Source organism: Puntigrus tetrazona, chromosome 3 (genome assembly GCF_018831695.1).
Source record: "Puntigrus tetrazona isolate hp1 chromosome 3, ASM1883169v1, whole genome shotgun sequence".
In the NCBI taxonomy this organism is placed as follows: Eukaryota; Metazoa; Chordata; class Actinopteri; order Cypriniformes; family Cyprinidae; genus Puntigrus; species Puntigrus tetrazona.
The window spans coordinates 23,220,238-23,232,817 of record NC_056701.1 but is presented as its reverse complement, the minus strand read 5'-3'; the positions used below and the strand labels follow the sequence as shown (position 1 = coordinate 23,232,817).

General features: G+C 38.1%; 1 protein-coding gene across 1 annotated transcript; it reads right to left on the bottom strand.

Annotated features, from left to right (window-relative positions):
- Positions 1-517: 517 nt before the first annotated feature.
- On the bottom strand, positions 518-11,115 carry pdgfbb (platelet-derived growth factor beta polypeptide b). Its single transcript, XM_043235599.1, has 7 exons — positions 10,259-11,115; positions 6,522-6,618; positions 6,080-6,142; positions 4,481-4,674; positions 3,513-4,398; positions 2,160-2,305; positions 518-1,673 (listed from the first exon to the last, which is right to left on the bottom strand). The coding sequence occupies exons 1-6, from the start codon at positions 10,328-10,330 to the stop codon at positions 2,175-2,177; spliced, it is 1,443 nt and encodes a 480-aa protein (XP_043091534.1). The 5' UTR covers positions 10,331-11,115; the 3' UTR covers positions 518-1,673; positions 2,160-2,174.
- Positions 11,116-12,580: the final 1,465 nt, after the last annotated feature.

Here is a 12,580-nt window from a genome sequence, read left to right as displayed (position 1 = left end):
GTAAACCACATGACTCCTGTCAATAAATTCACATCAAGTGAAGCGAAAAGCTGCATGTTTGTAAAAAAACAAATCCAGAAAAGTGCAGTTTACAATGTAGCTTGCGTGTTTGTTTGTTTTTTTAATGGACGAGAAATTGACTTTTTTTGGATTATGTATTTGTATTTTTGTTTAAAACATGTTATGTTATTATGTTTTTTTAATCTAAACAGATTTTCACTTCACAAGTCATCAGCTGATGGGCTGAAGTGATGTGAATTAGTATTTTTGTGATGTTTTCATCAGTTGTTTGGACGCTCATTCTGACGGCACCCATTCACTGCAGTGATGCGATGCTAAATTTCATCAGTTCGGATGAAAAAAAACCCCATCTTTATCTTGGATGGTCAGAATTTTCAGTAAATTTTTATTTTGGGGTGAACTATGAAAAACCTGTTAAAAGATAATAACATTAAATCTAAGTAAAATTGCACAAATAAATAAAAAAATTTAAATGAGACCATGAATTACAACTTAATGGTTAGTGTTTAAATTTTATTCTACTTATAAAAAAAGAGTGCAAATGCTGCACAATCTGCAACGTTTAGTATAAATCCAAAACAGACCATCTGTACATGAACATACTACAAATAATCCACATTTTGGTCTTCTGGTGAGCGCTTTGTAAGACAACGGTGAAACACCGGCCCTGCTGTGAACAGAACAGATTTACAAAAGAATAAATAATATTAATGAATAAACTCTTACTGCTTTGTGTTATAAGGTAGCACCTTTGCACTCTTAGAGGTATGAGGAATTAATTGAGACAGAAATGCATTCCCTTGCTTTATCCTGTGTGAACTTCCAGTGTTAAGAATCGCTTAAATAATAACAAATGAGACTGAAAACAACTTAAAGCAAAGGTACTTTGTGATTTTGACTGGTAATATATTAAAATACAAAGGTTTTCAAGAGTTCTTTGCGTTTGTCTGTTTTAAGCAAAACGTATGGTTTGAAATATGACAAAACAATGACAACAGAATGTTTTGATTGCATTCCTGGAGTGTGCTTTTTCAAGGTTTTTTTTTTTTTGATAATACTGAATTAAGAGATAAACAACAATAATTCTTTTTTTAATGATTTCATCAAATACAAGCCTCAGCTTTATAACCAAAATGAACATGGCAACCGCTTTTTGGGGCGACTCTAAGTGATAGATGCAGCACAGGAGCAACTGCCGGTTTGTTTCTTAAGGTGAGTGACTAAAGGAAATTTTATCAAGGTCTTTTCAAGCCGTTCTCTTCCACATTTTGGCAGTTCTGTGGCGAACAGGCTATTTAACTGACCCCCTGACGTACGGTTCTTCTGTTCAGCGTTCAAAAGATATTTCACCCTTCTGATGTCCTGAACTTCTGGATTTATTGCCAAGTCCCACTCCAGAACCTGAAAAGTTGAGTGTCCTTTCAAAGAGAAGCCGAACCATCCTCCATGAAACATCTTCTGTGTCAGGACCGGTTTTGTCCGCATGGCTTTGAGCAGAGAATGAGATTAGGAAGTTTGTGAGAGGTGAGAATGGCCTGGCTGCAGCTGTTTTGTGAAAAGTGATTAGTGCCATATTTCTGAACGTCCCAGGACACGCCGGTTACATAAATAATAATTCTTATGGGAGAGATTGCATCCATCTGATTATTTATCTGTGAGAGAAAGAAAGAAAGAAAGAAAGAAAGAAAGAAAGAGACATAGTCAGTACAATAATAACATTACCACTATGATTATTTCTACTGTATACTGAAAGAATAGTTTAACCTAAAACAAAAATTGGCTTAAAGATGTAAGTAAATTTGGAGAAAGAAGCACTGTATCATTTGCTGGATGTAACGGTTTGAAGTTAAAATGTCTTATAATTAATTTGTTAATTTCAATTACACATCTTAATTGACGGACAGAAGCCGTGTGGATTATTTGTGGACTATTGTGAGATTTCTATCAGCTGTTTGTCATTCTGACGGCACCCATTCACTGCAGAGGATTCGTTGGTAAGCGAGGGATGTAATGCTAAATTAAACAAAAAAACTAAATCTCGGAGGGCCTGAGGGTGAGCACATTTTCAGCAAGTTCACGTTTTGGGCTGAAATGTTCCTTAAAATGTGTTATTTCATTTTAATATCTGAGCATCTTACCCGTGTATGTTTGATTTACATGAGCAGGGCTCTCATGGCTGATTTGCTGATGCGATTGCGCTGCTTTCTCCTCCGTTTCGGGGGGTGAGGAGGTGGTCTGGGGGGTTTGTGGGGAGGGAGGCGTTGCGCGGGAGCAGATGTAGTTCCTGTTTGCAACAACAAAAAGAAAATCAACTTTTAATCAAGCTGATCTTGCATGGATGTGTGTTATTGTGTTGTGTTGAATCGCATTAGCCATATTATTCTGCAAGTAATGAATGTGACATATTGCTGTCAGTACTGTGCACTGCACAACTTGATGTGGGCGTACAGAAGTGTTACTTCCTCTTACTGGTGAGTAGGTGTCTGGTAGCATTTACTCAATGTCAGCTGATATATTCGTAGACAGTGGTCAGAATCAGGCTGGGCATGGTTCAAATACGCCCCCGGTGTGCTTGCTCTACACCACTTTTTTCCAGTACTGTTTTCACAGTTACAACAGCGTTACCGTTACTGATAATAAAATGTGGCGGTACTATAAATGAGTATAGGGTAATGTTATTAGACCTACAGTTTCATTTTTCGGTTCATCTGAATGGACGCGCAGTGTGACGTATTTGACGTCCCGTGAACTAGTGTGAAGGCGCACAGGTCATCAAAGTGTGTTTTGTATTCTTATTAGTAGAAGAATTCAGAGTAGTTTTATTACTATTATTTAACATTTTTCCGCCTTTTTATAGAAACACTAAATGACAAAAATATCCTAAACAGCACCACCAGTCCTAGGCTCAGTTCTGTTACCTTATAATGCTAAATTTTCAACAAAATAACATTATGTGGTTATAAAAAATTACTATAATAAATAAATAATATAAAAAAATTACTAAATAATATAATAAATAACAATATAAAGTGAACATGGGTCACGTTCGATTTCTTTAAGGGATGATTCACCAAAAACAAATCTTCTTTCATTATTTACTCAACAAAGCTGTGTGAGAATTTTCTTCTTTTGAACACAAAAGAATACATTTTGAAGAAAGTAGCAAACAGTTAGTCGTTAAATTACATTTTTACTGTGAAAATCAATGGCTTCTAAACCTCGTAAAGAAACTCATACAGGTTTGTAACAACTTGTACTTTGTAACTTGAAAATTGTAATTTTTGCAAGTTTTAAGCAAAGCCCACCTGAGATGTTTATTTAAAAGGCATCTGAAGATCATAATAAACTTACCTCACCAGCATTTTCATTGTCTTTTACTCAAAAACATGTAAACCTTCTATATAATGACACTAAATTGTCCAGCTGATTATAAATAAATACTACCACGTTGATGAAAAGCGGATGAGCAGATTTATGTTTTGTTTCTTTACCTGTCCTCTGTGTTGTTGTATGAGTGAGTTGTTTGTGATGGAGCTGCTGTAGTTTCTCGTCCGGCTGTATATTCTTGTGCTGTACTTTGAGGTGATGTTTGTGTTTTTCTTCATCCATGTTTTTGTGCATTAGCAGCAGCTCTTCCGTTTCCTCCTCCTTGGTCTTTTTGTCCATTTGTCTCTGCTCTCGCTCCTCCTCCTTCACCTCCACGTCCGTAGTCTGACCTCTCAGCTTCTGACCGCTCTCCTCTACAGACAGAAACACATCTCCTCGATTCTGATCGGCTGTCCCTGTGGCGTTAGAGGCGGGTTGGTCTGTCTGATTTCCTTGCGTTAGATTTGACCGGTGCATTGCAGTCTGATTGGTCAAATCCAGTGTAGTCATGGTAAGATCAGAAGTCTGATTGGTTATGCTTTGGTTAGCGCTACTCAGCGATTCGAATCGCGTAACGTTGCGCGATGACAAGTCAGTTTCTTCCTGCTCGGTGTGATTCGGCAGTGGAACTGTGTCATTTGTTTTGCCGTGTCTCCTTCCGTCCCCAGGGTGACGGTGATGACCTTTGCCCCCTCCGTACTGCGTCTCGTTCAGAGCCCAGCCGTCCCGGCCGAATCCTGGCTCGGAGAAGCTCTCTTTGGGCAGCCAGCTGTGGCCGAAAAGGTCCTCCAGACTTAACCTCTGGTTGTGTTTGAGTTCGTCCCTGCGATGGAGCTCATCTTTGGGTCGAGGTTTCCCAGAGCGCTCCCGTCCCTCTTGTTTGTTGCCGGCTGATTTCCGGCGCTGAGCGGGCCGAGGAGCCGGCTGACAGCGACACTCCACGTGGTCGAGAACAGAGACTACCGCCTTATCGTAAAGCGGCCGTTTGTTCACATACTGTATCTTCATCACCTGAGGATCAAGAGGAAATGGTTACGGCCTGTTTGAATATACTGCAAGTACACTCTTTAAAAGCGTGTGTGTGTGTGTGTACCTGCAGGTATCGTGTGTGTGTGAGTACAGGCACACACTGCAGGCTCTTGGTGTTACAGCAGCCCGAGCACCTCTGCACCTCCACACACGGAGGCCACAGCAGGAAATTTGCATTGCTACGGTCCAACATGGAGCGTGTGACCTCGATGACCTCGGTCCTGACCTTACAGATGGCTTGCTGAGCCGGCTGAGCGTCTGCAGAAAGAGATACACACAGAGGCACGTGAATTACAAGAAAAACATTAGAATGACTGTATTTGTACAGGTGCGTGCTCGAATAGGCTTAGTCGGTTTGGCTTCCCATACAGCTCATAATTAAATTAATTTGTCTAGCTGGCCATAACTAGGGGTGTTGTTATTGTAATAATGACTTCTCTAAAACGAATGTGAACAATAAAACAAAACTTTATGAAAAATATGTATACATGTAAGTATTTTGAAAATAAATGAACAGCATTACAAATGTGACTCTGGGCCACAGAAACAGTCAATTTTTTAAAGAATAAATAAACGCTCCATTGATGTATGGTTTGTTAGGATAGGACAATATTTGGATAAAATTAATTGAAAATCTGTAATCTGAGGATGCAAAAAAATCTAAATATTGAGAATATTGCATTCAAAGCAGTCTAAATAAAGTCCCTAGCAATGCATATTACTAACTAGAAATTATGTTTTGATATATTTACAGTAAGAAATGTAGAAAATATCTTCATGGAACATGATCATTACTTAATACCCTAATAATGTTTTAATTTTTAATGTTTTGACCCATACAATGCATTACTGGTTATTGCTATGCCTGTGCTACTGTGACTGCTTTTGTAGTGCAGGATGACAAAAATATGCTTTACCTATAATTACATTACTATGCTTGAATGTTTTTATGTGATTGAGTTATAAAAATAATGTAATGTCAGTCAATAGATAAATAAATACAACAAAATCTAGTCTCAAGGGAAAAATATCGATTGACAGTATGCAATAAATGCCTCCAACTAAATTCTGAGTTAATTGCTTTCTCTAAATAGATTCTCCTAATTCTCCTTTTCTCTCTCCTATAGTTTATTTGACCCTGACTCTCTCCATCTTTCTCTCTCAGTCTTTCAAAACAGATGCACTGAAAAAGGCTTATTCTAGAAAGTGCTTGTTCAGCATGCATCAACAATAACAAACTGTGCTCGTTTGAGTTCTTCAGATTCTCTTTTCCATGATGATTATTGTGTCTGGGAATAATGATGATCTGACTCGGCTCGGGAGAAGAGATACACAGATTTGCTGACATTGGATGGTTGCTGTGATCAGCATTATTTGAAAGCTGAAGGCCGTAAAACAACATAACAATTCAAAACAGAATTAAGCGGTTAAAAAAATAAACAGCTTAAAATTGGTTATAGAATGTGAGAAACTAGCTAATGTTAAAGCTGAAATATGTCGTTTCTGTGCCATCAGGTAATCCCTTTTGATAAACTCATAAACACAGTATATATGCTTTTGCCGGCACATGGCTTATTTATAGTTCTGGCAACGGTGATTGAATACTGACAAATGTATATTTAACAAATAATGGCAAAATAAAAGCGAAAAGAATCAGACTAACCCAGAAGGCTGCGTGGCAGACGGTTGCTGGTGTCGTTGTCATGGTGACCGTTCGGCTCAACCTCTGAAGAAAAAAACAGCAACTTTGAACATTGGGTAGTGAAATAGGGGTCAAAATGAATGTAATGTAGACTCTTGAAGAAAATAGCAATTTGTTTCTAGGCATGCATTGGTTAAGGTTTCTTTTCATCGCCTTACAATGATTTGCAAAGGTATACAGGCTTTTACAAAAGCTAGGCCCTTAATTACTCCACATAAAGAGTTTCGGCTTCAATATAAATGAGGACAGCACACATAGATCAAGGTCGGAAAGTTGCAAAGAGGCAACCTATATTAAATATGGTAATGGACTGCTTTAGCCAAGAGTCTTAATTAACATATTTAATAAAGAGTAGGATTTGCCTCCAGGAATGTCATTTTAAAACCAAAGAGAGCTGATTTACCTATAGATTCGGAGAACAGCAAAAACTGCAGATCTTGAATAGAAGACACAGATCCACCCTTCACCAACTCAACCACAGCGGCCGGGAGAGGATCAGCCTTCGGAGAGAAACACAACTTATTAGAAATATTCAGGACAATGAATATTCTGTTCGGCAAAGAATCCAGAGGGGAAAAAAGCATAACTGATTGATAATAGTAAGTAACACTTAAGCAGCAAATGATCAAATGATACCAATTTCTCAAGGATCATGTTACGACTGGGGCTGAAAATTCAGTTTTTTTCAATATTGTATGCATTGTTTATTTAAGAATACGCAAAAAAAAAAAAAAAAATACATTATAAGAGACGTTTTCAGATATATATGCATTTATATTTAATTTCAATAACGGTCAATTGCACGGTTTAACAGCATTTGTGCGCAGCATTCTGAGTGACCAATCAGAATCAAGAATCCTAAAGAGCGCATGCATAAAATGACGTGAATGTGTTGTTGTGTGTTTGAGCGTGTGACAGCGAGCTCTATGGATGCTGGTTAGTCTCAGGGTGTCAATGCAGGTCTCGGGGACACAATAGCCCTGTTCATACAGCATGTCCAGACAGGGGCCACTGACCCTCGTCTCCTCCGTCTCATCTGGCAGCATTTATGCAGGACACAGGAAAGAGGGCAGAGAGGAAGTGGGGGATGGAGAGATGGAGAAAAGGTGAGTTTGAGGAGGAGAAAGAGGGAGATGGATGAGGGAGGCTGCCGGAAGGATGGAGCATTTCGGTAATCAGCGTGATAAGGGAAATCAGTCACATTACTGGCTGGTGATTCAGACGGATTTTGCAAGGGCCGAACAAATGCAGGAATTCAAGTGTGCCAAAAGTTAAGAAACATCCTAAATTTGCCACACCTCTTGAGGTATGTCCTTAATAATTCATGTTGAATCACTGGTATATGCTGATATATGCACAGCTGTCTTGTTTTGTCCAAATGCATAAATCTTGTGAATCATCAGTTTTCCGTGTAATTTCTCTCTGTCACATTCTCGAGCTCTCTATCATGCATGGAAGAACTGCCAATCCCAAAACAAGCTTTCAGTTCAGATAGTTGCAGCAGGACGTTTATAAGCAGATAAATGTTGTTTGAACGTTTTTGAAACATTATCCTGGTGATTGTTTGACACTGAACAAAGCACAGATCGATAGAATTAAAAATAAAATATAATTTTGGGGTGGGTACGTTTTTTTTTTATACAGTTTTTTTGACAGAGGAGCTATATTAGGCTGCATTTATTTGATCAAAAATATTGGAACAGTGTTAATACTGTAAAATAATATTACAACTCTTCTCTATATAATATACTTACATTTTTTATTTATTCCTGTAATGCAAAACTGAATTATCAGCATCATTAGACGAGTCTCCAGTGTCATATGATCCTTCAGAAATCTTTCTCATATGCTGATTTGCTTATCAAGGAAAATGTCTTTATTATAGTATTAATGTTAAAAAACGGCTTAAAAGTTCTGTGGCATATTGCATGTGGATAAGAAACTAATTTATGCAAATGTCTTTATTGTGAATTTTGATTCATTTGTTCTTTTAAATGGCAGCGTGTGCTTGAACACAAACACACTCTAGTCTAATTCACATGTATATGATTCATAAACATTTATAATACGTCACATACACACACTAAATTGCTTTATGGCTACCCAATGTAAATATATAGCATCGCACTCATACAAAAAATAACACACAGACACCAGATGGCATGAACAAAGACCACACACATAGAATAGAATAGAATAGAATAGAATAGAATAGAATAGAATAGAATAGAATAGAATAGAATAGAATAGAATAGAGGTTGATGTTTCAAAGCTTAGGATATTTAACTGATTAATGGATTTCTGATGCAAAAATCAGAATATCACAAAAATGTGGTAAATTAAGCTACTGACACTTGCAGGTTGACTAGGCCAAACAAACCAATAGGAGGGCAATGTATATCTCGATTGATCACCATTGCCGAAGCACACAACCCCTGAACCCCTGCTCCTAATATCATCAGAGAGTCAGACCCAGTGCATTCTGGGATTGTGGAGGAGTGCTGGAATGCACAGCCCATGTTGGGGAGTAATGATACATAATTACACATCTGCCGACAATGCTCTCTCACACACATGCCCATATCATCTACTAACACATGCAAATATGCACAACCATCGGTTTGTGTAGCTGCTAGAAATAATATAGCATGCCTGTATGGTTTTCATTTTTATCTGTAAATGAAAGCATATAATCAAGTCAATTACTTGTCTCTTTTTACCTGGTGGGATTTTTCCATACAAAATCACACGTCATAAAGAGATGAAAAATGATGTTCTTACATGGGGAACTTCCAAAAAACGCACCTTAGAGCTGACAGGGATCATAATCACAGCTTTTAAATAAGTTTTTTTATCTCGCGTTTCCCTTCGAACAAGGCATTACATTTTCAACATTACCATTTAAACACATCCGTCCATGCACTGGTAAAGGTGCGTGTTTTGGAAATGTCTTCCGTTGGATACCAATTAAATCTGTTGTGATATGCTTCCCTCTACGACTTCTAGATGACTTTGGGGGGATGGGGGGGTCACAGAAATGTCATTTTTTGATTAAGTGCCTCATTCAACACAACTGCGGTGGTCAAATGAAGGGCAAATGCATTGATTTTGTGTGCTAAATGTCAACTATCCTAGTAGTGCACCAATCACTTGGGCATCACTTCACCAATTCATTTAAAAGAATCACCCTTTATATGATTCCCCATGAGTGATTTATGATGCTGTGGGATGCCAGTAGTTATACCGCAAGATTACAGCATTAATTCATGTGGCATTTCCAATATTCCAAGAAGCTTTGAAGCACTGGGAAGAAAAATCCATCCCGTACACAAATACACGTGCATATGCCCACAAATGATACCGACAAAGGAGCTGTTCACCCAAAAAGAAAACAGAAAAGACCAATTGCCATTCCACACGTGTACTGTTACACGTTATTGTTTCTTGGATGGAACACAAAAGGAAGTGTTTTACAGAATGTTCATGCAGTTCTTTTCCATACAGGATATCTGTCAAACTACAAAAACCAAAAAAGTTCTTAAAATATTGCGCGAGACTCTTGTGCAGTATTTAGATAAAGAATATTTCATTTTATTTTTTTATTTTCTAAAAAAATATTTTGAGTACTTTGAGCTCTGAAACCTCATTTGGTTTTTGTTGAGATTTAAAATAAATCTGTGACAGGTTCGTCGTCACTGATAACGTCTTTTCTCATTGGTCCATGCGAGAAAGAAACCGAAGTGCATTAAAGCAAATCTTGCCCAGTTTGAGAACATCATGCACAATGTCTTTGATTATTATGACATGTGTTGATATATAACATGACTGGCAAAAAAAAGTTAAAACTAGAAAACGTGATATGAGAGTCTTGGGGAAATAACATATATTTTGCGATCATATGGCTTCAGAAGAATATAGGTTACCACATATGGACCAATTTTGGGGGCTTGACAAATGGGGTCATATCAAATTTAAAAGCGTGGAAAACATTGACTAAGTTAAATATATAAATGAATTAATTGTATTGCAGGCCAGCCTATATTATTGTAACTGAAAGCCTCCACAGGAATGCACCAGGAACCAATTAACGTTGTAAGACAGAAAGTCGCGATTCATTCAGGCGTTCAGAGTCGCTCTTACCTCCGCACTGCCAAACCGCAGACACGCCGCCGCAAGTACCGCGAGAAGGAGCGGGATCCGCGATCTCATCATGCTGCCGTGCCGCTGCGGGGCTCCGCGGGACAGCGCGCATTTAGAGAGACGCGCGAGAGACGCTCCGCACCGGGCTCCGACTCGCGAGCAAATATCGGGTTAATTAAGCAGCAGTCTGAGTCCCTCAGCGGCTCTGCAGGCTCGACATTCCTCTCAGTGCGCAAACATTCAAATTGCCCTCCACGGCAGAATGACTCTCTCTTCTGAGGAGCAAGTGGCCCATTTGAAGTCCTTTGAAAGGTGGTTTGCGGATTAAAGCGAAGAGGTTTGTTTCCAGGCGAAGCGCAGAGATCCCGGATTCCTCAGCTGGCGTTTATTTAATCGTTCATTTGCATGGTTTAGTCCAATAAAGACGTCTTTATGTGAGAGCGCGGCGATCTAAAATACCTGTTCAGGCATGCTATTGAAAATGTATTACAATGGTTGCATAAAATGTATTAAAAGTGAAACAGGACTAAAAAATATGGTATTTTTAAAAAATTATTAAAAAAAAAAATAAAGTGATGCGCCTTCGGTCCCTTTGTTTTTGGTAGGCTATTAACTCCTCACTTGTTATTAACTCCACATCACCGCCTACATATTAAAAAATCTTTCCAATTTGAAGATGGTCCATGTGTAGCACGAGAGCGTCCCTTCGTCTTCCCGTCGTCTGTAATAAAAGCGACATTAATGTAAGTTTAGCCTAAATATAACTCTTGGTCTTGCAGTTTTCTTATCAGTGTCCAGCGCGTGCGCGGCCCCGCGCGAGCCGTCTGTGCGGAGTTGATTATGGGACTGTGGCTCTGAGGAGGATTTCAGGGGTCTGTATGTGGACTCTTATCTTACCCTCCCCTTAAAGGCAGGGCTGAACGCAGAGAAGGAGAACATGGGAGGTGGGTGAGGAGGTGCTGAAGTCACATTGCTTCAGTCTGGATGCCTGCAGCACATTTAGATGAAGGCACTGGAACAAAATAGAACTTTTGATATGTTTTCTGTTGAACGTATAACGCACTATGCAATATAGACTACGTTGTTTTGTTTGGCTTTTTTTCTGTGCAACATAGAATGTCCATGTGCTTATTGCAAAATGTGCATGCTTTTTTATATAAACACTCCACTACGCAATAGCATCTATATTCCAGGGTAGATTTCATTTTTTTCATTTGCATATTTAGAGTATATAAGAATATGCTCTGCCTTTTGTCATCGATGGCAATTACTTCTTGCATGTCGGAATCAAAATGATTCAAATGTTTCCTCATGGAAACACGTTTGGAGAAATTTAGCGTTGCAAGAGATTAACCGATTAACTAAAGTGAATTATTGAGTTTTGTTTTTGGGCAGGTGACACAATGGTACGTTTCTTTTATCATTTTTTAAACTTTTTCTTTAACATTTTTGAAGCTACAATTGTGTAGAAGGTTAAACACCTTTGTGCAATGTCTTGAAACGTTCCTTTTTCATTTTAGTCGTTCTTTTACAAATCATAAATTGCAAATGAGGTGTTTTCTCATCTTTGGGGGGAAAAAAGGCCAGACGTGCATAAAGAAAGAAAAAAATTACATAACACGAATAAGTTAATGTTTCATTAGCATAGAATGAATGGGATGGTGGCTGACATATTCTCTTCGGCCGGGGCTCTTTGTAATGTTTTCACAGCATTGCCCAAGGTAATGGAATCAAAAGGTGTGTCTAAATACCAAAATTCTTCAAAGCTATTTTAAATCTTACGACCTTTCAGTTTTGCACAATGAATGTCCAAGTTATGAAACTAAGAGTTCAGTAGACTAAAATGAAGGTGACAGGAATAGCTCTGTTACATAACAAATGAATGCAAAACTTTATTCATTAGATTTAATTAGAATAATCTTTATCACACGCTGTAGTACAAAACCAATGATTTTAAACCTTTTTTGAGCAAAGGAACCAGTTCTTTCTTGAATGTTCTAAAGAACCTTTTTATGCTTTAAAGAATTAGTGCAACTGAAAGGTCTCATGAATGTTAAAAGTTCATCATGGAACCATCAATGCCAGCAAAACACCTTTATTTTTAAAATTATGGTAAAAAAAAATCTTGAAATGATGATCTAGAAGTGCTTCAGCATAGAGCACAGTTTTTAATCAGTTTATGAAAATGCATTAAAGTAAACAGATTTATCTTTCTATTAAAGTCCAGTTTAAAAAGAGAAGACTAAAAACGCGTACACAGTGGTTTGTCTGCTAAACTAACATCAGGTCTTTGAACGTGAATCTTTTGAAAGGTCTTTAAAA